Source organism: Nycticebus coucang, chromosome 5 (assembly GCF_027406575.1).
Source record: "Nycticebus coucang isolate mNycCou1 chromosome 5, mNycCou1.pri, whole genome shotgun sequence".
Lineage (NCBI taxonomy): Eukaryota > Metazoa > Chordata > Mammalia > Primates > Lorisidae > Nycticebus > Nycticebus coucang.
In genome coordinates this window covers 57,722,129-57,749,468 of record NC_069784.1, presented here as the reverse complement: position 1 = coordinate 57,749,468, position 27,340 = coordinate 57,722,129, and the positions used below count along the sequence as shown (strand labels likewise).

General features: G+C 44.6%; 1 protein-coding gene across 1 annotated transcript; it reads right to left on the bottom strand.

The window, feature by feature from the left end:
* Positions 1-6,772: 6,772 nt before the first annotated feature.
* LORICRIN (loricrin cornified envelope precursor protein) lies at positions 6,773-11,567 on the bottom strand. Its single transcript, XM_053591768.1, has 2 exons — positions 9,714-11,567; positions 6,773-8,558 (listed from the first exon to the last, which is right to left on the bottom strand). Exons 1-2 carry the CDS (start codon positions 9,805-9,807, stop codon positions 7,357-7,359), a joined length of 1,296 nt encoding a protein of 431 aa, XP_053447743.1. The 5' UTR covers positions 9,808-11,567; the 3' UTR covers positions 6,773-7,356.
* Between the last annotated feature and the right edge of the window lie 15,773 nt (positions 11,568-27,340).

Sequence of the window (27,340 nt, the reverse complement as noted above, 5' to 3'; positions counted from 1 at the left end):
AGAAGTTTACATGTGATCCAGTTAACTATATATTGCCTTTAAAATCTTTTAACTTGTAATCTTATTTAAACAAATGTTTTAGGTCTTTGATATTTGACAAACCTTCCAAAATAAAAACTCTGTATCTGAGGCTTGGCGCCTGTAGGGCAGTGGTTGCAACCCTGGCCACATGGACCAAGGCTGGTGGGTTCAAACTTGGCCCAGGCCAACAAAAAACAAAAAAAACACAACTCTAAATATGGTCTTCTTAAAATATTAAGACTACTGAAAGTCATGGGAAAACAAATTAAACTTATTTGATTTATTAAAAATATATAGGAAACATTGTCAAATATGAAATGATGATTAATTTTATGTGGGTTATGGTTATATATATGTTCCAATATTATAAAGCATTGGCCTGTCCTCACCTGTAAAGCATTGGTCTGTCCTAACATATATTGTCAGTAATAATTTTAATTCATCTAAAAAATAAAATGTTTTTTTTTATGTAACTGGCTGAGTCCAAAATTTATCCTAAAAAGGATATTACTATTTCATATTTGACAATGTTTCCTATACATTTTTAATAAATGAAATAAGTCTATTTTTTTTCTTAGGTTCAGAACCTGTCAGCCTCGGTGCATGTGGCTAGCGTTATAACCACAGCCCTATGGGCGCCAAGCCTTACAATGCTAGCCACATGCACCGAGGCTGACAGGTTCTGAACCTAACAATAAAAAAGTAGACTTATTTAATTTATTAAAAATGTATAGGAAACATTGTCAAATATTAAATGGTAAGTAATTTTGTGTGAATTATAATTATATATATTCCAATATTATAAGGCGTTGGTCTATCCTACCACAACAGACATTAGTCTGTCCTAACATATATTGTCAATAATAATTTTAATTCATCTCAAAAACAGTGGTTTTTTTTTTATTACTAGTTGAGTCCAAAGTTTATCTTAAAAAAGAAAAAGAATATTAAGAGAGGCTGGCAAATTCTCTTGAATTCAAATTTCTGGTGTCTTTGAAAATTTAATACCTTTGGACTAAAAAGCAGATTTTTAGAACTTTCATTGAAAAGTTAACATGTCTATGAGTATTGCTAACCATTGTTAACATGTCTATGAGTATTACTGCACTTTATGCAAATAATCAGACTCCGTATACTGAGGGTACAGTTTATTTTGGCAAATAAGTTAGTTCTACTATAATTTGCCTTTAATAAAAAGAGAAATTAGAGAGAGAAAAATAGTTTAAAAAGAAGAAAAAGAGGCTGTAGTCCACCTGTATTTAAATCCCAGCCTTGCCTGTACTTATAAAATGAGATGTAACTGTTTTACTAAATTGATCTGTTAAATGGGACTAAGAGACTGGCCAAAGAGTATAGAATTATATATAGTAGTTATATTTACTCTAAAGCCTTAAAACTCAACAAAGGTCACCTGTTGACTACACTGGAAAACTTGTGCAGTATTAAATGTTATCTAAAATTTCCCAGTAAATAGTGTAACTGTAAACACTGCATTCTACTCTGCTGAATCTGCTGCCAGCAGAAGCCAAGTGGCCCACTTGTATGAACTTAAAAAAGGCCTTTTTCAGTATAAGGCTGGCTCTGGGAAGGCAGAGACTGTTTGCTTTCCAGTGGGAAATACCAGACATGGAAACAGTACACATGGACCAGGTTACCACAGGGGTTCAAAACACCCACGATTTTTGAAGAAGGCTGGCTCGTGACCTCCAGAAATTCCTGGCTAAAGAATTAAAATTTGTACTGTTCCAATATGTCGATGACCTCCTTTCAGGGCACCCTATCCAGGAAGGCTGCTCCAGAGGCATGGACTGTCTTTTCTGACATGTAGAGGTATGTGGCTATAAAGTATCAAAACGGAAGGCCAAGATTTGCCAGCAGCAAGTATGTTATCTAAGATTTACTATCCAGCAGGGGTAGAGGTATCTAGGCATGAAATAGAAACAGGTCATAATTACCTCCTCAGCCCCATAAGCCAAAAGCACGTTTAGAAATTCTTAGGCCCGGTCAGCTTCTGTTGTGTTTGGATCCCCAACTTTGCTGTCTTAACTAAGCTCTTGTATGAGGCAACTAAAGGAGAGGAGGGAGAGCCCTTAAAGTATGGAGAAGAACAGGAATGTGCCTTCTCCCAGCTAAAGATGAGGCTGATGGCTGCACCTGCATTGGGACTGCCACACTTGGCCAAGCCCTTTACTCTGTTTGTCTCAGAGAAAGATAAAATGGCTGTGGGTGTATTAACCCAGCTGGCTGAGTCCTGGCCAAGGCCTGTGGCCTACCTCTCTAACCAGTCAAATGGAGTGACAAAAGGATGGCCACCCTGCTTACGGGCTCTAGCCACTACTGCTCTCCCTGTGCAAGAAGCTGATAAGCTGACTCTAGGGCAGGATCTCAGAGTGAAAGAACCACACTCTGTGGTCAATTTAATGGACACTAAGGGATGTTTTTGGCTCTCTAATGCAACACTTTAAACCAAGCCACGCTCCTTCCAGTCAGTGGAAGAAAAACTGAGCATGACTGTACAGAAGTTATAAATAATGTGTACTCTAGTAGACCTGACTTTGCGTGACCAGCCCTGGACAGATACAGACTAGAACTTGTATATAGATAGAAGCAGTTACGTGACAGTGCAAAGTGAGCAGCGGGCTAAGTATGCAGTGATCACCTTAACAGAGACTGTAAAGGATAAGCCCCTACCTCAAGGGACATTGACTCAGAAGGCTGAGTTAATTGCCTTGACTGGAGCCTTAGCACCATCACTATAAAGAACACTAGGGTTAGTACTGAGGCAAAGAGGGCTGCATCCCAACCATACCAGGTATTGTGAGTAGGTCCTCTCATCCCATGGGTTCCAGAGCTCAACCCTAAAAAGAGTAACAAGGAAAATCTCCACTGGGGTAATTAACTGTGTTCTGTTTAGTCTTTTTGTGTCTGTATATCTTTTCTCTCTGGAAGATCAAGGGACCATGTTTAAGTCTAGAACCAGAACCTGGTCCCCCTCAAACCAAGGTAGAAAGGACCTTACACCATCATCCTGACCACACACACGGCAGTGAGGATGAGAAGAATCCTCACCTGGAGTCGTCACAGTTGGCTGAATAGAGCTTCACTGCCCCTTGAGAAGTGAAGGTAACTTTAAGACGTCCAACATGCCCTGCTCCAGCCACATACTGGGAGCTGGCTGGTCAACGCACAGCTGAAGCCTGAGGAAACTCCTCGAGGAACTTGTCTTATTTGAACTTTGAACTTTGAAAAAAAAAAGGGGGAAAGTTGTGCACTGCTCTAGGCGAGAAATGCTGTTTTTACACTGATCACTCAGGAATAGTGAAGGAATCAATGACCCTTGTGAGGAAGACCTTGTGCAAGCATAAATTAGAAAGCGAAAATAATCATAGCTAGTATAAGTCTCTCTTGGCTAACAACTCTGATATCAGCCCTGGCTGGTCCCCTAGTGTTATTACTCCTACTTCTGACTGTGGACCCTTGCATTATCAATTAGCTCATCACTTTGTACAGGAACATGTAGGAGCTGTACAACTGCTGGTCTTAAAAGGCCAGTATCAGCCCCTTTCAGACACAAAAAACACAGTGCTGGACCCATGATTGGGCCCTTAGATTTACAAGTAGAGGGGGGAATGAAAGAACCAGACCAGCGCTATCTTAAGAGTTAAGTTTTGCTTTCCCTGCCATTTCACTATTTCACTCAATACGTTTCACTTTCCAAGCAAGCCCAGGCAAGCCCAGGCAATTCCCCCAAATTATGAGATAACCGCCCACTAATCAGGGACCCCCACCTAACCAATTCAGAAGCGCCCCCTTTGTTTCAAGCTGTGCATGCCCACCCGCTGCACCAGACTATAAACCCCCCCTGCTCCAGAGCTCTAGGCTCCTGGCTCCGATCCATTGCAGCGGAGCCCCTGGGAGCCCAAGCATGAACTTGCAATAAAGGCTCTTTTGCTTTTGCATCGGACTTGGCTCCCTGGTGGTCTTTGTGGGGGATTTCGAGATCTGGGCATAACACTCCCTTATACTGGAATTTGTCTGATGTTTTTCTCCCATCTGGTCTGGGGTTATGTGGTTTCTTGAGTGGAAGACCACAGAGATAAGGTATCATCCTTATAGCCTCAAGTCAAGGATACATACTATCAATATACATCATTACTGTTGATGCTAACTTTGATTTCCCAGTGGAGATAGTACTAGTTGTATCTGCTCTATAAAGTTCCTCTGTTCCACTTCCATACTGTACTCCTTCAAAGGAAGGCACTATTTGTGGTCCAAAGTTAAAGAATAGGCAGTTATGTTCCACTGCCTTGAGAGAGCCATATCTACTAAAATTATTTCAATTCTTGTATTTGGGAGATTGGCTTCTTCTTTTCCATTTTTAATTCATTCAATTATTTATATTAGAATAGAGAAATAAATATTAATTTTATACTTTAAGTAATAATCCAATACTTCTACTGTATTTATTTTGTTGCTCTAATCATTCCAGCTTTGGCCTTTGGGAGTTGTTTCGGTTGACTCCTGAGTCTCTTCTCTCAATGTGGTATTTTACTTTTTTTAAAGAACTTTTGTACTTTCTAGTACAACAGAATATTCCAGGCATCTTATATATTTTTTTACCCATTCCTAGGATATCCATTTTTCCAAAGAGCCCTGGTTCCTTTTATTAGAGAATGGTATCAGAAACAAAGATCTGTGTGCTAGTTGTTGTACTACAGTGGATTTGTTGCCAGGTATTCTCAGATGAGGGACAAGAAAACATATGTGTGTATACTACCTGTGTACATGCACATATCTATGAATATTTTTATATTAAATATTTCTGTATATAACCAGCCATATATACATGTCTCCAACACTAACCCACACGGAGTAGTCTGGCCTCCTTCTCTTGCTTGCCTTAAATGTTTCACTCCAACAGTGAGAAACTTGGCTCTCCACTCATCATTTGTTTACTTTTCAATCCTAGTGTGCACAATATCAGAATTTTTAACTCATACCCCTTGGGAAACAACTTTATCAACCAGAGTGCAGTGCTTACGCAGTGCTCAGGTGAAATTATTTTTGCCTTTAGTTTTACCGACATCACTCATTTCCAAAGTTACTTCAGGTTTACTTAGATACATATGCCCTTCACCCCCATTTCCAGTGAGGTTGTTTAATGATACAATTAGAATTTTTAATATAGTCCAATTTCATTCCAGGATGCTTCAACCTTTTAAATTGTTTTTAACTCTTTTATAATTTGCATATATTAAGGTTCTCTCTGTGCTGCATAGTTCCAGGATTTTTTTTTTTTATTGGAGACAATGTCTCTGTCACCCAGGCTAGAGTGCAGTGGTGTCATAACTCACAACAACCTCGAACTCCTGAGTTCAAGTGATCCTCCTACCTCAGCTTCTCAAGTAGCTAGGACGACAGGTTCCTGGCTATTTCTAGAGACAGGGTCTCACTTTTCCTCAGCCTGGTCTTGACCTTCTTAGCTCAAGCAGTCCACCTGCCTCGGCCTCCCAGAGTGCTAGGATTATAGGTGTGGGCCATGGTTCCCAGCCTCGTGATTTTTTATTGTGTGATAGATACTTTGGATATTATATTATATTATGTACTATCCTGGATTTTATTTAAGTCTTCTGTTATAACACACCTCTTCTGTTATACCAGTGAGGTGAGAAGAGTTGTGTCATCTTCTTACCAGTGGTAAGTCCATGTGGACTCCTTCCCATAATGTAAATCCAGGCTTACTATTCCTATTCTTCCGTCAATGTTTGGCTCAAGTAGGGGAAATTCAGTCAAAAAGATTTGTCTTGGTAGTCCACCCCTTTGCCGGTCCTTTGGTAAAGAAAGAAGTTCTCCTGGGAGCTATTTTTTATTTGTTTCTGCCAAAATTTCTTGGTTGCAGATTTTTTGAATGTTCAACCTGGGACATGTGGAAGGCAAAAAAGAACACCTTTGTGTCAATAATTTAGTTCTGAGGACTTTAGCTACCTCTGCCTTCTTCTCTCTACCTTTCAAAGTCTTATGTTTGTTTTATATATCATACCCAGAGATTTTTAGTTTTTCTTAACAGGAGCAATAGTAAGAAATGCATGTATTCCATCTTGTCCAGAATTGAAAGTCTGACTTTTATTTGAAAAAAATAAAACAAACAAAAAAAAACTATAAAAATAACACAGTAGTTGAACTACTTACTGGACCGTTTGGGCTGCTGTTTTCATATCTATGAGTTACTGATGCAAAACGTGAAGGTGGTGGTTATTCCGAATGGAAGAATTGTGGAAAGAGGATTTGTCTTTTTGTTTTTCTAGCAGTGATGGAGTAGGACGGACACCTTGGCTTTTTGATATAGCAGGAGTTTTGCTTTGAGTAAATCAATAACTTGGCATTTTTCTTAAATCAGGATATGAAAGAGAATCTGGAAAGTCCCCAGTAGGGTGATGCTTTACATTTCTTTTAAAGGCTATATAATTAACACAGCCCTTGAAGCAATTGCAACTTCTTCCTTGTTAATGAAAAACTTCCTGTGTTTTCCCACGACCTTTCAGGTACTGATGTCCAGCATCTCATAAATGTATGTCTTCCTGACATGGGTGGAGGTCCTTCAAGAGAGCAGGGGACAGCTTCCCAACTTTCTCCTACCCCGCACATGCCTAGTAGTTGCCTTACACACTGCAGAATTTGGCATGGTTATTTCTTCTCCTGTAAGTCTGAGTCACATTGAGTTGTTCTTCCAGCGTGCAGCCCCCCTGGAGAAGCAGCGGCTGCCGCCAGAGAAGACCTCGAAGAGTGGGCTGTGCGCTATGAGAGACAGTGTCTTTCCGGGGTAGCACGGAGTTCAGTGAGGAGACCCACGATGACTGCCCAGGCCATTGGGGGTTGTTTACTGAAGTCTCTCCCCAGGATCTTTGTGTTTTGGAATAACTTCATGACTAAGCCATAAACCAGAGTCACGTCTCTGGTCATTGGTTTGTAGCGGTTCCTTCCTCTTCTGCCCACTTGCGTCTGTCGGCCCACCCTCCCGCCCACAGCGTAGGCGCATTTATTGAATGAGAGCTTGGATGAGAGTGCAGGGAAGGAGAAACATTGAATGGAAGGGATGAATCGGAAGCTACAAAGACTCCTGGAGACCCAGAGATCGTCATGAACGAATTTATTGACTGAAGAGCCACTGAGTTAGGGAGGTAGTTGTATACAAACTAAGGAGGAAAAACTCCAAAACAAGGTGCAGCCTGAGTGCTCAATGGCTTCTTTGATAGAAGGATCCGCAAACACCTGGCAGTATCATGACAGCTCTAAGCCCGTGGACAGCACTGCGGCCTCCGGGGCATCCTGGGGCGCTTATTTGCATGGCCAGGTAGGCGCCTGCTTCTGCTGGGTCTGGTGGCATACAGGGATACTCTTGCCACTCACGGAGCCACCCCCAGAGCCACCCCCGGAGGAGCCGCCACCGCAGCCGGAGGCGCCGCCGCCGCTGGAGAAGCAGCCGCTGCCGCCCCCAGAGGAGCCGCCGCCGCCGCCGCTGGAGAAGCAGCCGCTGCCGCCCCCAGAGGAGCCGCCGCCGCCGCCGCTGGAGAAGCAGCCGCTGCCGCCCCCAGAGGAGCCGCCGCCGCCGCCGCTGGAGAAACAGCCGCTGCCGCCCCCGGAGGAGCCGCCGCCGCCGCAGCTGGAGAAGCAGCCGCTGCCCCCGGAAGAGCCGCCGCCGGCGGACTTGCTCTCTCCCTGGCCCTGAGTTGGCGCGCACCCGCTCTGGGCGCTCTGCTGAGGGAAGGAGCCGCCGCCGCCGCCGCCAGAGGAGCCCCCGCCGCAGCCGGAGCCGCCAGAGCCGCCAGAGCCGCCGGAGTAGCCACAGCTGGAGCCGGAGCCGCCGCCGGAGTAGCCACAGCTGGAGCCGGAGCCGCCAGAGTAGCCACAGCTGAAGCCGCCGCCGCCGGAGGACTGGCCCCCACCGTAGCCCTGCGGGGGCGCGCATCCGGTCTGGGCGCTCTGCTGCGGGAAGGAGCCGTGGCCGCTGCTGCCACCGCCGCCAGAAAAGCCGCTGCCACCGCCGGAGTAGCCGCAGCCGGAGCCGCCGCCCGAGGAGCCCCCGCCGCTACCCGAGCCGCCTCCGTAGCTCTGGCACTGGACCGCTTGGCCGGAGGAGGGGGGGCCGCCACAGAAATCCGACCTGCTGCTGCCTGAGGAGCCGCCGCCGCCATAGTAGTTGACGCTCCCTCCGGAGCCACCACCGCAACTGGAGCCACCGCCGCCGCCAGAGGAGCCGCTGCCGCCTCCTGAGTACTTGACGCTTCCTCCGGAGCTGCCGCCGCTGCCACCACCGGAGCCTCCACCACCGCAGCCCCCGAAGCCGCCACCGCCGCCGCCGCCTTGGTAGCCACAGCCACCGCTGCTGCCGCTGCCACCGCCAGCGCCGCCTTGGTAGCCACAGCCACCGCTGCCGCCGCCACCGCCACCGCCGCCTGATGTCTTCCCGCAGCCCACTGGGGGCTGGGGAGTGGGCTGCTTTCTCTGGTGAGACATCTTGTTTACGGAGGAAGGGGAACCTGGAAGGGGACGAGAGAGCATCACTGGACCACTGGCAAGAGGATGCTGCGCAGGCAGCGGCACCCGTGGCAACACCCACCACCCTCCCAGTATCCTTCCTAGACCAGGCTCCGGCTTTGTCAGGCGCCCCAGGATTGCTGCTCTTGGAAAACAGCTGAGATCCGCTCTGCCCAGAGAACGGCGTCACCAGTCTTTAGGTAGCCCTGTTAGTGGTGCCAGCTCTCTCTCTCCCGCCTGTCTACCCAATTCTGCTGTGTGATTTGAGGGACACATCACCGACACTCCTGCCTGTTTATCATTTTCTATAAAACGAGAGGGTTTGGGCACTTTCTCTCTCAGGTGTTTCCCATGACTTTCTGAGAGCAAACAGAATTACCACAAACTTCTACCTAGGATGGGGGATTTAACCCATTCCCAGCACTACAGAAGGAGGTTAGTTGGATTCCATTCTGTGAAGGGCTGTTGCAGTCCATTCTCTGTGAAAGTTCTTAGTTCAAACTCTTGCTCTGGCCCACCTAGTTAGGCCATGATCCAGCAACTCATTGTCAGAAAAGACAAACTCTGCCTGCCCCCATCTAGAACCAGGAGAGTGGACTCTGATGGTGCTTTGGACCAACAGCTCTGACCTGAAGAGATCCACCCTGTCTTTTATGATTCACTTAAATTCAAGCTTGGTAGAGGAGACTGTAACTACTGGGAAGTTGTATCCCAGCATCTCACACGTCATTTACCTCTCAGAACTTCTGTTTTTGTAAAACAGAAATTGGGTTTCTGTGGCTGCTAAAATCCCTCCTATCTGTTAACTTTTTCTGAACATTCTCCAGAGTGTCTGAGAATAGCCTTAGCCTCTCTTCCTCACAACTTCACAAAGTCCACTTCAGCCCATGCACAGACTGCCTTGGACAAGCTCTGCAGAGTCCCTCCTCTGTGTCCAGCTCCATGCCTGCCCATATGAGGGAACCAGAGAGGAGACAGTTTTGTCTTTGTGGAGTTTACCTTTTGACATGGCAGCAGCTCGTTTCCCTGCCTGTTTCCTGAGTCCCCTCTAAATGTGGGACAGCAGAGGGCCTGTAGCTCCCAAAGAGGAGAGAGGCTGTGCTGGCCTGAATGAGGCCAGCCAGGAAGATGAGAGAGCCCAGAGAACCCACACTTACCCAAAGCAGCAGGAAGGGTGAGTGAGGAGATGCTGGCGATGTGAAGAGCACTGAGCTCCCGATTATATATACATCCTTCGACTGACTCATCCATTGATCCAGCCTAGGTTCTTGTGTTTGGCATTGGTTACGTGACCCATGGCTGTTGGCCCCACCTCCCGGTGATTGCAGGCACAGGGTGGCCCATTCATGAAGATTTTAGCATTCTTGAGATAGACAACCCAGTGTGTGACTGGCTCATTCTCTGATGCAACTGTGTGGCCGGCTGGTCAGTGGGGATGGCGACCAGAATGGATGGCAGACATTGTTTTCAAAGCTTCTGGCATGGCACACATACCAGGCAACCACACGTCTGTGCTTGAGGGGCAGGTCCCAGACTCTTGAGGCAGCCTGAGTCAAACTGGATATTTCAGTCCCCTGTCCCAGGAGCAGGACCTTCCAAATAAATCCCACTGTTTGGCTTCTGGTCCCATTGCTTTGGAAACTGTCATAACTTTAGAATCTGTTCCTTCTTTGCCAAGTTTCTCTTCCAGGGTGTCATGTGTGCTTCACTGGGGTGTTTCGGTTTGGCCCACTGGGTTGTAAGGGCGGACCAACCACCAGCACTCAGTTCTGGACTGTACAGCATGAACAGTGCTGCAACTGATATGACAGTGGCACTTTGATTTGCCCTTGAAGATAGCAGGTGTCTGAGAAAATCTGAGAAAAATCAGTCAGTACTGACTTCTTGCAGAAGAGCAAATTAAAGAAATGGACCATGTGGTCCTTCTCAGCATGGTCCTTTGGCTCTGATGTCCTGTAGTGTTGTGTTGCAACACTGACCTCAGCCTGAGGGGCAGGCATGGAATAGAAAAGATTTGAGGTGACTGAGGTTGGATGCTCCCTTTGCTGCTTGCCGGTTGTGTCACTGCATTTAATGCAGTGTTTGTTGCACATGGGCAGCACTCAGTAAACATTTGTTGACTATGGAACGATCAAGCTTTCTGACCCTCAGTTATCTTGTCTGTTAACCAGAATAGGAATACTTATTTCATAGGCATGTGAAGAGGGAGAATTAACATAAGGTATAGAAAGTGATGCTATCTTTTTGTTGATTTCTCATATAACACCACATCCTTACTTCCAACTTGGCTTTCCTTTGGACACCAGTGCCATAAAGAAGTCCCTGGAGTCCTGGGAGAATAACTCAGAAACTGCCCCACTGACCCTGGACCAGTAGCATCACCTCTGCTATGAAGAACAGCACGATCCTTCTTTCATCATCAGAACTCAATTGCTATTGTTTAAAGTATCACATTCAAACTTTGCTCTGCCCAGCTGTGTGTTGAAATGACAGCTCTAATAATAGACTGTTAATTATGATCCAAATGATCCTGACTAAGCTGTGTCCTTCAGAAGCTGGTGGCACTGGTTTCAGTTTGAATAGTGTGAACCGGGAGGAGCCCTGGCGCTCCCTCTTTAGAGAATACTTGGGAGGAGAAGCCAGGATCTGCTGGAGAAGGCAGGTTTCTTGTCTTGAAGCTGAGGGACCATGGATATTTTGGAGGGAAAAAGCTCCCAACTAGTGATTGCTGTGTGTGTAAAGAATAGTTTTATTTAAGTCAAGCCACATCAGAGAGATGGCAGGTGTGGACCACGGTTTGCAGTACTGTGCTGCTGGCCCTATCGGCCCATTGGTGTGTGCAGCCCAGTCTTTAGGAAAAGTGTAAGTAAAAGAATGTCAATGGGGCATTCTTGGGAGGGGAAGCTTTCAATTCTGAAATACTGGCCTACAACATTTTTTTTGTGTTAAAATATCATTTCTTTAAAAAGTGATAGTAACATGAGGTTGTATTTGTTTCTTTTACATCTTTACATGTCAAAATGAAAATGTGGCAATCATACTGATTATTACATTTTTTTGAGGAAGATATTACTTCTCCATAGCATTGTAAAATTTAGGAACTTCAAGTACAGTTGACTTCAAGGAGCGAATAGTCTTCAAATTGTCCATCTTGGTTTGAAGGTTCATGTTTTTCTAAGAAAGATATAGTAATTTCTTTCTATCAGATTTGAGATCCTAATTCTTTATTCATTCAACACCAAGTGTGCTGAGCGCTATAGCATTAGAGAGTGGCCAGAGGCTTTCTGCAGCTCTGTGTGGGTCTTTGAGGTAGAGTTGGGGGTGAGGGCAATGCCCCATGTCTGCTTCTGTTTCCCTTTCTAACACTCAGGGAGGAAAACCTTCTAACTAGTATATCTACTTAGTTATCATGTAAAAGGGCCTGAAGTGACATGATTTTTGACAAGTACCAGAAGTAGTCCTAATAGTACCTCTATGGGAATAACAGTTGATTATCACCTTATATCCTACCAGTGAGGAAATGATGAGAGTTTATAGAATTATTACACATAGGTATTTGAGGTTTTGTAAGACTTGGCAGCTCAGATTTTTAAGATTTGTAACCTTTAGACACTTAACTCTGAAATGTGAGCTTGCTAGCCTGTCTAACTTGTGCAATGTGACAGACCAGAGCATGGTTCCTGTCTACACTTGGACTCTCAGAGGTGAGCATCCTTAAAGCAAATGTTTTACAGTGTCCAGTGTGCTACTAGGCATTACTAGGCATTTGGTAAATTCTGTTGGAATGGAAGGAACTCTTGAGACCTATTCACTGACAGTGGTTGGGAGATGATTCATTCAGGTGATTTGTAGTGGAAGGTTCAGCTTGGAGTTATAGATTAAATGCAGCCACTGTGTGAGTGAGCAAACTCTGTGTAGGGAATGCAGGACCAGGCATAGCAGTGGCATTTGGCTAGTGGAATTTCATTCTGCTTCCCCCAAGCAGCCTCTCAAGACCTCTAGTGGGCAGGTGCCATATAGGATGTGTGTGTGTGTGTGTGCACGTATGCCGTGTGTGTGTGTGTGTGTGTGTGTGTGCACGCGCGTGCACGCACATTCTGTGTATATGTGTATGAGGAGGCAGTGATTCTTCAGAAAGATGTGGCATTCTAGGGTGTTAAGGACATATTGGGGCTTATCCACAATCACAGATAGTCCTTCGGAAGAAAACTCAGCTTCTGATTATAAATCACAGAAAAGTTGGAGACTCATTCTTCGTGCTTCTCAGGTTAGCTAATCTCTGCAAGAGGCTCACTAACTACAGGCGTCTTCCTTTGAGCAGGAGTTGGGGAGGCAGAGAAGGCAGGGTGAGGACATGTAGCCCTGTGATTCATCCCACGAGCTGTGTTGGAGGGGATTTAGGAAAGAGGGCCCGGAACCACCTGAGACAGCTGCTTTCTTGTGTAGCTGGCTTCTGTCCTGCTGGGACCTGTGTTCGGGGACCCCTGCTCTGACAGCAGCCTGCTCACCATAGCCTTCAAGTAACCAAAGCCACATGCATGCATTCTTGTGATTGAGTGCTGACTACTTATGGAACTGAGGTTAAAAGGCCAAGAAGTGGTTTGTAAGGAATAAAATGGACATGGAGAAGGGCCTTGGAAGCTTTGACAGGGCAGGAACATAGGTTGGAAATCCTTTGCACAATTTCTCTCATAGTTCTGGCCCAGGAAATATCTCAGAGCCCTAGGTCCCCCATGGGGCTTGCATGTTCCTTTTCTCCTCGGCCCTCCTGGGCCAGCAGTTTGAAGGGGTGGCTGTCCCTGGTGTTTCATGGAGACAACTGCTTGGAGGGCTGGGAGAAGAATAGCCCTCCAGCGGCTCACAGCTGCTGGTGTTCCTTCTCTAGAATGCTACCCTAGATTCATCCCACTCACTGATTCCATCTCCTTCACCACCACTTCTCCTCCCAAGGCCTTAAGGAGTGATTGTGCTGGTTACAGCTTGCTAATGACACATCCCTTTGACTTGTCTCTCTTTTCAGGTTACAACTGCCCTTGTAGGCAGACATTAATTCTTAACTCTGCATTCTAAGATTTAAAGAGGGGTTATAGTCTCCTGGGGCTTTATCGGGAGGTGTTGACCCTTAAGCCAGCCCTATTTTGGGTGATCTTGGAGGTCACTGTTCAGCTGAGGGCATGGACCACGGATGAGTTGTTGAGACTTTCCTAAATTGCTCATATGTACTGGAGGCACACAGGGTAAGCAGCACACACAGGGACAGCTCTCCCTGGCCTTGGACACTGTGTGTGGACAGTCTCTGGATGTGGACTGCTGTCAGGCACCTTCAGCCCTCGTGACAGTCTTGTGTGCTCAGTGACACATTATCCTCTGTTCTAGAGGAGGATGGGGCTCACATAGCGGCTAAGAGATTTGCCCAAATTTCTACAGCTTTTAAGTGGCAAAGCCAGGATTCAGACTCAGGTCTTTTGAATGTTAATCTTGTGTCTCAGGATTACATGCCTCTCCTCTTTGGACTAATAGAAACTGAAGGAAGGGAGAGGCGGAGCAAGATGGCAGCCGAGTAACAGCTTCCTTGCATCTGGGAACAGTGAGTCTGGGGATATAGGACTCCAGGCATCTCTGGCTGGTGGGATCTGCCTATCATCACCCCTGAGAGGATACAGGGAGTCAGCGAGAGACTTCTGGACCCCAAGAGGAGGACTAAAACAGCGGAAAACCGGCAAGTGGTTGCGTGTGTTCAATCCGTCTAAACCCGCCCGCAACTGTAAGTTCAGTAGCAGCGAGACTGCAAACCAGAAAGGCCTTACTGGTGAACTGTTTTGGTGTCTTTGGACTTGGCACTCAGCTGAACTGCCTTGGGGAGATCCTGAGCGGGAGTGCGCAGAACTTTGGCCTTTGTCTAGGGCCCCAGTCTGAGCCGCCGAGCCAGACGGAGCTAATAGTGTTTGGCTCGGGGGTCACAGGCAGCCATTGTGAGTGATCTGCCCCGGCAAGCTCCACCCTAAGGGTGGCAGAGCTGGAATTGGGTGGGAGCTGGTAACCCAGCGACCAAGTAGCCTAAGGGCGGGGTCTGAGCTGCCTTGCAGCCATACCCTCGGGGGCAGAGGGAGACCAGTTTTGGCACACAGGGTAAGTGGATAGCCACTTCAGCAGTGATTCCAGTGACAAGCACTTCCCTGGGAAAGCTTCTGCTCGGCAAGTGAACAAGTTCAAAGTGCCTTTTAAGTGGGCTGAAGAGAGATTTAGGGTGTCTACCTGCTGGGGTTTGAGAAACTAGCAGCCTCCAGTTGTATCAGAACTGTGATTAACATCTCATACCCCAGAAGACCACGTGTTGCCCAGACAATATTCAATAACATATACATACTGCTTTGTTTTTGGTTGTGTTTTTTTTTTTTTTTTGGTTTGGTTGTTTTTTTTGTTTATTTTGATGTTGTTGATTGTTGCTTTGTTTTTTAAGTTAAACCTTTTCCATACAGATCCTTTTTCTTTCTCAATTTTTCTAGTTTAATTATAATTTCCCATTGCTGCCTATTTCAATAATTAGAACTTCATTTTTGTTAGTGTTCCTACTGCTATTATTTGGTTTTTCCAGCCAATTTTATCCTGTAAAGTTTTCTGTTTGCTTGTTTTGGTTTGATTTATAGCATTTTTGTCTTTCCTCTCTACTTGGTGGAGGTGGGGTACTGTGTCTGATCAGGTTAGCAAAGAGCTGCTGACCTCAAGGGAACCACCCAACTGGGCACCCCCAGAAGGTGTTTTTTTTTTAAGGTAGTATCAAAGTACCCTACTGTATACCTATATTGCTCTGTCTCCCCCTTTCTGTGCCTCTCTTCTTTTTGTCAATATTCCTTTTACTACCCCCTCTCCTTTCTCTATTTTTCTTTTTTTTTTTCTTATCACTCGGTCCTCTTTCTTTCATCCCTTTTTTGCTCTTCAACCTTCTCACCCTTCTGGTCCTGTAACCCTTAGTCCACAGGCACGAGAACTTAAAGAGCAAGAGGAAGTGAAAGGAAAATTAGGGCAAGGAAACAGATAAAAGAAATCACTCATGAGGAAGAATCAGCAGAAAACTCCAGGCAACATGAAGAACCAGTCCAGAACAACCCCGCCAAGGGACCATGAGGTAGCTACTGCAGAGGATTCCACCTATACAGAAATGTTAGGAATGACAGAAAGGGAATTTAGAATACACATGTTGAAAACAATGAAAGAAATGATGGAAACAATGAAGGAAACTGCTAACAAAGTGGAAAATAACCAAAAGGAAATTCAAAAACAGAATCAAACAAGAGATGAATGATATGAAGAATATAAAAAGGATATAGCAGAGCTGAAGGAAATGAAACAGTCAATCAGGGAACTTAAAGATGCAATGGAAAGTATCAGCAACAGGTTAGACCATGCAGAAGAAAGAATTTCAGAGGTAGAAGACAAAGTTTTTGAGATAACTCAGATAGTAAAAGAGGCAGAAAAGAAGAGAGAGAAAGAAGAACATTCACTGTCAGAATTATGGGACTTCATGAAGCGTTCCAACATACGAGTTATAGGAATTCCAGAAGGGGAAGAAGAATGCCCCAGAGGAATGGAAGCCATACTAGAGAATATTATAAAAGAAAATTTCCCAAATAGCACCAAAGATTCTGACACACTGCTTTCAGAGGGATATCGGACTCCAGGTCGCCTCAACTCTAACCGAGCTTCTCCAAGACACATTGTGATGAACCTGTCCAAAGTCAAGACAAAAGAAAAGATTCTGCAAGCTGCCAGGAGTTAGCGCCAGTTGACCTACAGGGGCAAATCCATCACAGTGACGGCAGACTTCTCTAATGAAACTTTCCAAGCAAGAAGACAATGGTCATCTACTTAAACAGAACAATTTCCAGCCCAGAATTCTGTACCCTGCTAAGTTAAGCTTCAAAATTGACGGAGAAATCAAATCATTTACGGATATACAAACATTGAGGAAATTTGCCACAACAAGACCAGCTCTACAGGAAATACTTCAACCTGTTCTGCACACTGACCACCACAATGGATCAGCAGCAAAGTAAGAACTCAGAAATTAAAGGACAGAACCTAACCTCCACACTGATGCAAAAGATAAAACTAAGCAAAAGACGCTCACCAAATAAGACGAATAGAATACTACCACACTTATGAATTATCTCAATAAATGTTAATGGCTTGAATTCCCCACTGAAGAGTCATAGACTGGTTGACTGGATTAAAAAACACAAGCCATCCATTTGCTGTCTGCAAGAAACACACCTGGCTTCAAAAGACAAATTAAAGCTCCGAGTCAAGGGTTGGAAGACAATTTTTCAGGCAAATGGAATTCAGAAGAAAAGAGGAGTTGCAATCTTATTTTCAGATACATGTGGATTTACAGCAACTAAAGTCAAAAAAGACAAAGATGGTCACTTTATATTGGTCAAGGGAAAAATACAAGAAGACATTTCAATTCTAAATATCTAGGCACCCAATTTAAATGCTCCCAGATTCTTGAAACAGACCTTACTCAGTCTGAGCAATATGATATCTGATAATACCATAATAACAGGGGACCTTAACACTCCTCTTACAGAGCTGGATAGATCCTCTAAACAGAAATTAAACAAGGATATAAGAGATTTAAATGAGACTCTAGAACAACTGTGCTTGATAGACGCATATAGAACACTCCATCCCAAAGATAAAGAATATACATTCTTCTCATCACCCCATGGAACATTGTCCAAAATTGATCATATCCTGGGACACAAAACAAATATCAACAGAATCAAAAGTATTGAAATTTTACCTTGTATCTTCTCAGACCATAAGGCACTAAAGGTGGAACTCAACTCTAACAAAAATGCTCGACCCCACCCAAAGGCATGGAAATTAAACAATCTTCTGTTGAATAACAGATGGGTGCAGGAAGAAATAAAACAGGAAATCATTAACTTCCTTGAGCATAACAACAATGAAGACACAAGCTACCAAAACCTGTGGGATACTGCAAAAGCAGTTTTGAGAGGAAAATTTATCGCTTTAGATGCCTACATTCAAAAAACAGAGAGCACATCAACAATCTCACAAGCCATATTATGGAATTGGAAAAAGAAGAACAATCTAAGCCTAAACTCAGTAGAAGAAAAGAAATATCCAAAATCAAATCAGAGATCAATGAAATTGAAAACAAAAGAATCATTCAGAAAATTAATGAAACGAGTTGGTTTTTTGAAAAAATAAATAAAATAGATAAACCATTGGACAGACTAATGAGGAATAGAAAAGTAAAATCTCTAGTAACCTCAATCAGAAATGATAAAGGGGAAATAACAACTGATCCCACAGAGATACAAGAGATCATCTCTGAATACTACCAGAAACTCTACGCCCAGAAATTTGACAATGTGAAAGAAATGGATCAATATTTGGAATCACACCCTCTCCCTAGACTCAGCCAGGAAGAAATAGAGCTCCTGAACAGACCAATTTCAAGCACTGAGATCAAAGAAACAATAAAAAATCTTCCAACCAAAAAATGCCCTGGTCCAGATGGCTTCACTCCAGAATTCTATCAGACCTTCAAGGAACAGCTTATTCCTGTGCTGCAGAAATTATTCCAAAAAATTGAGGAAGAAGGAATCTTCCCCAACACATTGTATGAAGCAAACATCACCCGGATACCAAAAGCAGGAAAAGACCCAAACAAAAATGAGAATTTCAGACCAATCTCACTCATGAATATAGACGCAAAAATTCTCAACAAAATCCTAGCCAATAGATTACAGCTTATCGTCAAAAAAGTCATTCATCATGATCAAGTAGGCTTCATCCCAGGGATGCAAGGCTGGTTTAACATACGCAAGTCTATAAACGTTATCCACCATATTAACAGAGGCAAAAATAAAGATCACATGATCCTCTCAATAGATGCAGAAAAAGCTTTTGATAAAATCCAGCATCCTTTTCTAATTAGAACACTGAAGAGTATAGGCATAGATGGCACATTTCTAAAACTGATTGAAGCTATCTATGACAAACCCACAGCCAATATTTTAGTGAATGGAGTAAAACTGAAAGCTTTTCCTCTTAGAACTGGAACCAGACAAGGTTGTCCTCTGTCACCTTTACTATTCAACATAGTGCTGGAAGTTCTAGCCAATACAATTAGGCAAGACAAGGAAATAAAGGGAATCCAAATGGGAGCAGAGGAGGTCAAACTCTCCCTCTTTGCTGACGACATGATCTTATACTTAGAGAACCCCGAAGACTCAACCACAAGACTCCTAGAAGTCATCAAAAAATACAGTAATGTTTCAGGATATAAAATCAATGTCCACAAGTCAGTAGCCTTTGTGTATACCAATAACAGTCAAGATGAGAAGCTAATTAAGGACACAACTCCCTTCACCATAGTTTCAAAGAAAATGAAATACCTAGGAGTATACCTAACGAAGGAGGTGAAGGACCTCTATAAAGAAAACTATGAAATCCTCAGAAAGGAAATAGCAGAGGATATTAACAAATGGAAGAACATACCATGCTCATGGATGGGAAGAATCAACATTGTTAAAATGTCTATACTTCCCAAAGCAATCTACCTATTCAATGCCATTCCTATCAAAATACCAACATCGTACTTTCAAGATTTGGAGAAAATGATTCTGCATTTTGTATGGAGCCGGAAAAAACCCCGTATAGCTAAGGCAGTTCTCTGTAACAAAAATAAAGCTGGGGGCATCAGCATACCAGATTTTAGTCTGTACTACAAAGCCATAGTGCTCAAGACAGCATGGTACTGGCACAAAAACAGAGATATAGACACTTGAAATCGAATTGAAAACCAAGAAATGAAACTAACATTTTACAACCACCTAATCTTTGATAAACCAAACAAGAACATACCTTGGGGGAAAGACTCCCTATTCAATAAATGGTGTTGGGAGAACTGGATGTCTACATGTAAAAGACTGAAACTGGACCCACACCTTTCCCCACTCACAAAAATTGATTCAAGATGGATAAAGGACTTAAATTTAAGGCATGAAACAATAAAAATCCTCCAAGAAAGCATAGGAAAAACACTGGAAGATATTGGCCTGGGGAAAGACTTCATGAAGAAGACTGCCATGGCAATTGCAACAACAACAAAAATAAACAAATGGGACTTCTCTAAACTGAAAAGCTTCTGTACAGTTAAGGACACAATAACCAAAGCAAAGAGACAACCTACACAATGGGAAAGGATATTTGCATATTTTCAATCAGACAAAAGCTTGATAACTATGATCTATAGAGAACTCAAATTAATCCACATGAAAAAAGCCAACAATCCCATATATCAATGGGCAAGAGACATGAATAGAACTTTCTCTAAAGACGACAGACGAATGGCTAACAAACACATGAAAAAATGTTCATCATCTCTATATATTAGAGAAATGCAATTCAAAACAACCCTGAGATATCATCTAACCCCAGTGAGAATGGCCCACATCACAAAATCTCAAAAGTGCAGATGCTGGCGTGGATGTGGAGAGAAGGGAACACTTTTACACTGCTGGCGGGACTGCAGACTAGTACAACCTTTCTGGAAGGAAGTATGGAGAAACCTCAAAGCACTCAAGCTAGACCTCCCATTTGATCCTGCAATCCCATTACTGGGCATCTATCCAGAAGGAAAAAAATCCTTTTATCATAAGGACACTTGTACTAGACTGTTTATTGCAGCTCAATTTACTGTTGCCAAAATGTGGAAACAGCCTAAATGGCCACCAACCCAGGAATGGATTAACAAGCTGTGGTATATGTATACCATGGAATACTATTCAGCCATTAAAAAAAATGGAGACTTTGCATCCTTCGTATTAACCTGGATGGACGTGGAAGACATTATTCTTCTAAAGCATCACAAGAATGGAGAAGCATGAATTCTATGTACTCAATTTTGATATGAGGACAATTAATGACAATTATGGTTATGGGGAGGGAAACAGAAAGAGGGAAGGAGGGAGGTGTGTGGGGCCTTGGTGTGTGTCACACTTTATGGGGGCAAGACATGATTGCAAGAGGGACTTTACCTAACAATGCAATCAGTGTAACTTGGCTTATTGTACCCTCAATGAATCCCCAACAATAAAAAAAAAAAAAAGAAACTGAAGGAAGGGATGATTCCCCAGCCGGGCTCCAGTGTGTGCCCTCTGGAGGCAGGGGACAGATAATGCTTTCACTGATGTCCCAGATGCTCAGGGACAATTTGTGCATTAGTAGATCATGAGAACTGGAAGGACATGTAGAAATCTTCTAATTGATCCTTTCCTTTGTACAGGTAGATGAAGAACCCAAGGTTAAGGGAGGCTAAACCACTTCCCAAGACTACACAGCGGAGCCAAGAGCAGAACCTGCGTTTCTGGATGCCCAGCTCAGTGCTCCTTCCACTGTGGAGTCAGTGGCGGTTCCCTCCCTCCCTCTCTCAGTCCCTTCCTTCCTTTAATTAGCTAATTAAATGTAAATATACATATACATTTAATTAGCTAATTATATATATGTTATATATTTTAATTCAGATTGATAGGAGGGTAGAAATGATTAGGTTACATTATGTTTTTAAGGCAAAGTTCAAGTTGTAATTGAGCCTTTCATGGGGTATGCCACCCATTCTTCTTAGTAAAGTCTCGCAAGAATGGAAATTCAAGTTTCCAGTGTACTCAATACTAATATGAAACTAATAGAAAAACAACTACATGCCTACAAGAGAAAAGAAGACAGGTATATTCAAGTGGAGGGGAAAACCCATAGTGCTTTAGGCTCTTTGGCTCCCAAACCAAGCTGTGCTATTCCAGACAGCACACTTCTCCCCCAGGGGCTACTAAAAACCAAGGCCAGGCCCTTCCCATTTTGGGTCTAAGCCCTCTCCTTCTCCTTCTCCTCCTCCTTCTTGTATCACTTGTCACTCTTGGTAGAGTGCCGTGATGTCACAGCTCACAGCAACCTCTCTTGCCTCAGCCTCCCAAGTAGCTGAGACTACAGGCACCTGCCATATGCCAGGCTATTTTTAGAGCTAAGGTCTTCACAATGGCAAACTGCTCACTCCTGCTATCCTCCGCCTTTCATCCAAGGTGGCTGATCCCTCATTGTCACCTATTTCTTATGTTTCAGAACATCTCTTGAATCATACCTTTCCAGAGATTGGCTGCCTTGGGGCTGAGGTTCAGCTTTCTGAATGGGGCCTGAAGTGCAGCCAGGAGCTGGGAGGTTGGTTAGCCTCTGGTCTGTTCTGAGGGTAAGGGGTAGAAATCCTTCCTCTGCTGAAGTCCTCGGGCCTTGGGAGACCAGTGCTCTATTCTGCCTAACCACCAGTGACTTGTAGGCTCAGGCAGGGTCCTGTCCCTTCTTTCTAGAAAGTTAAGCTAACTCCGTCCCAGACTCAGTTTCCTTGTGGCCTCCCTTCCCCATGGCTACTCTCTAGATGGAGAGGAAGGGGACATGATGAGGGTCTTGGGCTGTGACAGGTAAGTGGGACAAGACTCACAGGCCTCTGGGAAAATTTTGAGCAGGGAAGTTTCATACCTCCTTGGGTGCCAGACTCAGGCTGAAATGAGAGGAATGTTGGAACTTTTCTCCCCCAGAGCATGTTTCCCCCTGAGCTGCGTGTGGGGGAGGAGGGAGGGGCAGAGCTGAGCTGGGTGAGGAAAGCCAACTGGGTTGTGAATCACCTTTGCAGAGTGGCATTACCCAGGGTGGGTATAATTGCATGGGATTAGGAAAGGCATGTGGGCAGGCTGCATTGTTTTAGATCCTCCTGCTGTGACATGTGTGTGCCTTATATAGCACATATCGCTGTTCCAGAGGAAGCATTAATCTGTGTAATGTATGTTCATATGTCTACATGTGCATGTGCACTCCTGGGCAGTGAATCCTCTGCTGCCTAGTGGTAGAACAGCTCCCTTACTCTCCAGTAAGTCATTCTACTGTAAAAATGCAAAAAAAAAAAAAAATTACAAGTTTGAATAGCAGATCAAGGAAAAAATTACCTATAATTACAGTATCAAATATAATTGTCAAGTTGTAGTATTTAAACTTTTGGTGAGTATTTTCATCTTGCTCTTTCTTTTCCTTTTCATCTATCCTTCTTCTTTATCTAAAGTCTTGATTTTGGGTGCTGACATTCTGTGTGACCCGTATGCATAGAACCCTAGGCCTCTGTGTCCCTGTGACTACTGGCTTGGATGCTGTATCACTCCTGTTCTCACCACATAGACTTTCCAGCTGTCCTGTGCCCTCTGTGTGTGTGTATAATGTGTGCCTGTGTCTCTGTGTATGTGCGATGTGTGCCTGTGTCTCTGTGTGTGTGTATGATGTGTGCCCATGTCTCTGTGTGTGTGTATGATGTGTGCCTATATTTCTGTGTGTGTGTTTGATGTGTGCCTGTATCTCTGTCTGTGTGTATGATGTGTGCCTGTGTCTCTCTGTGTGTGTATGATGTGAGCCTCTATCTCTGTGTATGTGTGTGATGTGTGCCTCTATCTCTGTGTATGTATATGATGTGTGCCTGTGTCTCTGTGTGTGTATGATGGGTGCCTGTATCTCTGTGTATGTGTGTGTTGTGTGCCTTTGTCTCTGTGTATGTGTATGATGTGTGCCTGTGTCTGTGTGTGTGTATAATATGTGCCTGTGTCCCTATGTGTGTGTAAGATGTGTGCCTGTATCTGTGTGTGTATGATGTGTGCCTGTATCTCTGTGTATATGTGTGTTGTGTGCCTATGTCTGTGTGTATGTGTATGATGTATGCCTGTGTCTCTGTGTGTGTGTATGATGTGTGCCTGTATCTCTGTGTGTGTGTGTGATGTATGCCTGTGTCTCTCTGTGTGTGTATGATGTAAGCTTCTATCTCTGTGTATGTGTGTGATATATGCCTGTGTCTCTGTGTGTGTGTATGATGTGTGCCTGTATCTCTGTGTGTGTGTGTGTGATGTGTGCCTGTGCCTCTGTGTGTGTGTATGATGTGTGCCTGTGCCTGTGTGTGTGTCTGATGTGTGCCTGTATCTCTGTGTGTGTATGATGTGTGCCTGTATCTCTGTGTATGTGTGTGATGAGTGCCTGTATCTCTCTGTGTGTATATGATGTGTGCCTGTGTCTCTGTGTGTATAATGTGTGCCTGTGTCTCTCTGTGTGTGTATGATGTGTGCCTGTTTCTCTGTGGGTGTGTGATGTGTGCCTGTGTATCTCTCTGTGTGTGTGATGTGTGCCCGTGTCTCTGTGTGTGTGTGATGTGTGCCTGTGTCTCTGTATGTATGATGTATGCTTGTGTCTCCGTGTGGGTGTGATTGTGCCTGTGTCTCTGTGTGTTTGTGTGATGTGTGCTTGTGTCTCTGTGTGTATGATGTGTGCCTGTGTCTGTGTGTGTGCGATGTGTGGTTGTGTCTCTGTGTATGTGTGTGACGTGTGCCTCTATGTCTGTGTGTATACATCTATGTGCATGTGTTATGTGTGTGTGTGTTTATGAATGTGTGTGAAGCATGTCTCTGTGGGCATGTGGGATTTGCGTGCATAGGCCTTTGTGTGGTGTATACATTTATTTACTTGTGTAATGTTTGCATGTATCTGTGTGTGATGTATGTACAGTGTCTATGTGTGTGTCTGTGTCTCCTCTTTCCTCAGAACCTCTGCCCTGTCAACTCCAGTGTCCCCCTCACAACCCACTCTTTCTCAAGAACCTATTTCCATTCTCCTGGGAGGTGAGCAGGACTGCCAGCTCCTCACTGGCCCAGGACTGCTCTGATTCCCACCCATCAGTCAGGCCTTGGTCCATGGCAACTGCCCTGTTTCTCATTATGTGACTGACCTGCATCACTCTGCACCATGCTTGTCTCTAGCAGTGTGGTGTATTTGCCCTGATGACATCATTCTCCTGCTAAAATTGCTAGTGTTTCCATATGAGGACCAAGGCTGGGTCTTGACACAATGGCCTTTTGTGGCTCAGTTTCTGCTCACTGCTGAATAGTCCCACAGGGAAGCTTGTCCTCCAGACTCAGCACACCTCTGCCACACTGAGGCAGTTTGTTTTTAATGCCTTCCTATTTGTTCCTGAATTTTCCCTTCCATCTGTGAATGCCTCTATTCCTTCATCTGTCTGACTTCCTCGATAGTCTATTGGACATCACCCCTCCAGAAAGCCCTGCCCAGCACCCTGTCTAGTGGAGAGAGCACTGTGCTCTGCAGCTGGGTGACCCTGCTTCCTTCTCAGCTGACGTCTCTTGGAGGGGAGGGAGCTGCCAGGTCTTGCTCATGGCCTTGCAGCTCAGGCACCCAGCCCACAATGAATGCTGGTGGAGTGGACATGTGAATGAATGGACCATTCCGCATCTGCCCACTTCTGGAATTGTTAGTGACTTGGATCTGATATGTTTTTCCCTGGGTGGAAAGGATATTAAATCTTTGACCTATTTTCACCTCCCCAAGAAGACTGTTTGCTCCTGGAGGGAGGGATGGCATTGCAGCTCTTACTAAACCTGGAGCCCATGGACACACTAGGTGGTGAGTCAGTATTTTTTGAAAGAAAGAAAAGGAAAAAAAGAATGAAGGAGGAAGAAAGAAAAAGAAGCCAGGAGGAACAGAAGAACTGTTTCAGGATTTGTAACAATGCTGGTTTGATTCTGGTCAGCATAACAACTTTCTCTTCTGGACTCTCTGTTCTAATTCTGGCAATTCCGAAACATTATGAGGCCTGGCTGGCTCCCCAAAGGGGAAATAACAGAGATTATAGTTATGAGAAGGTTTAAAGTGGTTGTCAGCACAGGTTTCTGAATTATTTGTAGAATTTATTACCAGCATGATTGTGATAGTAATACATGTATCTGATTAAATTACTTAAGGCATTTAATTGGTCTCCATGATGAATTAGGACCTTTTACTCCATGTAATGCTTGCTAGATCCAACATGGATTGGAGAAGAGTTACGGGAAGTGCAGCGTGTGTTCTTCCAGCAATCACAAACCCACCTGGTGGTAGTAGCTATTTCACTGCTTTTAATGTGTTTAGAGCAAGCACTTCAGATTTTATGGATATTGTTGTGGGATGAGGTAAAAGGCGGTAATACTGTGGTAATATAAATTCTAAAATGGATTTGCTTGGCAAAAACAGTTGACATAGAGAAAAGTGTTAAATAATCATGTAGGTGGTACAAGGATAGGAAAACTAAACACTGGATTAAAATATAGGCCTTACGGTTTCCCACTGGGGCCAAAAATCGTCCTGGGAGATGCAGGCTTGTGGTGTGGGGGTCCTGCTCCATCTGCAGTTGGGTCCTTCTCTGTCCCTGCCCAAACAGCCTGTTGGAGCTGTGGGCAGCTGGAGCCCCAGATTGACCCAGAGCATTGGGAGCAGCTACAGGCACTCTGGGAAGTAGGCAGGGAGGCCTTGAACTCCTCAGCCTGCCCATGCTGCCCAAGCCACTCTGCCTCCAGCTCATTATCGAAACACTCCCTGGGGTTGTGGTGAGACTTTGGGGACAGAGATGGCTATGTCATTTGCCACCTGAGACCTGTGTGTTACTTAACCTTTCTGAATTTATGTAAAATGGCTTTGATTTGCCTACATTTTGAGAATGTTGTGAGGCTTAAACAAGATCTATCAAAAGGGAAAAAGGGGAAAACTATTGGAAAAGAGTATTTGATAGTGTTCGTCGAACTCAAGGTACAACTCATCTAAATTGAAGCATGGGCACCAGGTAGCCATTCCAGTGGGCCCATTTTGGGTGCACATTGACAGTATAAGGACTGTCAGGTGTCAGGGAGGGGTGGAGTGGGGGAGATGTTTTAGGGCAAGTTTCCTCTGTGGGTTTGCCTTTTCTATAGCTGATGTTGGATTGGGGTCTGGCTGCCTTGTCCTTCTTGTCTAGTCCTCTCTCAGATTTTTCTCTGGGTCACTCACTTGGTGCGTGGTGTTATTGCTGTGAGTGATAACGGCTGCCATTTCTGGATCACACACTGTGTCTAAGTGCTGTGTAAGTGTGTCCACGTGTTACTACACTTATGCCTCGTCACACTCCGTGGTGCTATTATCCACATTTTACAAGTGACGAAAGTGCAGTGTGGGGAGCACAAAGAACCGCTAAAGTCTCAGCTCACAAAGCCGAGACCTTAATCAGGTCTGCCAGACCTCAGAGCACATGCTTTTTCCTTTTTAATGGCTCTGCTGTCTGCACCAGTCAGCGTCCAGTACTTACTGAGAGCTGTTTAGCTGACACACGTTGCTTTAGACAGAGACAAAATAGACATCATCTGCCACCCTTGCTGAGCACACACTCTAGCTCAACGGGACAAGAACTGGGTTTTACTCCACATTCAGCAGCTCACTGTGGACCATAGAGCTCAGTTTTCTTGCCTGCCCAGTGAGTGGCTGGGGCTTGTTGGTCTCCAGGTTCCTTTCAGCTTTTATGGACTGTGAACTTCCTGAGAGAGAGAGACTAGGTGCTTTGTATCTCTCACAGTTCCTTGCACAAAAGCATTGGCAGTCTGATTTGCCCTTAGCAAATGCGATGCTCTCCCATTTCAGTCAGTGCCATTCAGTTGAGGGGACATGTGGAGAGTTCAGGTCAAGAAGATTTGGGGTCAGAAGGTCACTTTGTTGGACCTGATGCTTTAGTCCTGGCCCTCTTCCAGGCTGAGATCTCTGAGGAACCCAGTGGGAATTCAAGCTGACTTAGGAAGCTTCCAGGATAGAATGGGGGAAGGGAGGTTTCTATCTATAGTGGCTTCCTTCAGCCGGGGATTCTTAGGCTTTTTTTTGA

What these genes read in the sequence shown, in the direction of transcription:
- LORICRIN (XM_053591768.1), bottom strand. Translation starts at nt 9,807, where the DNA reads ATGGATGAGTCAGTCGAAGGATGTATATATAATCGGGAGCTCAGTGCT. An exon ending in CACCCTTCCTGCTGCTTTGG is followed by an intron (nt 8,559 to 9,713) that starts GTAAGTGTGGGT and finishes GTCCCCTTCCAG; the next exon opens with GTTCCCCTTCCTCCGTAAAC.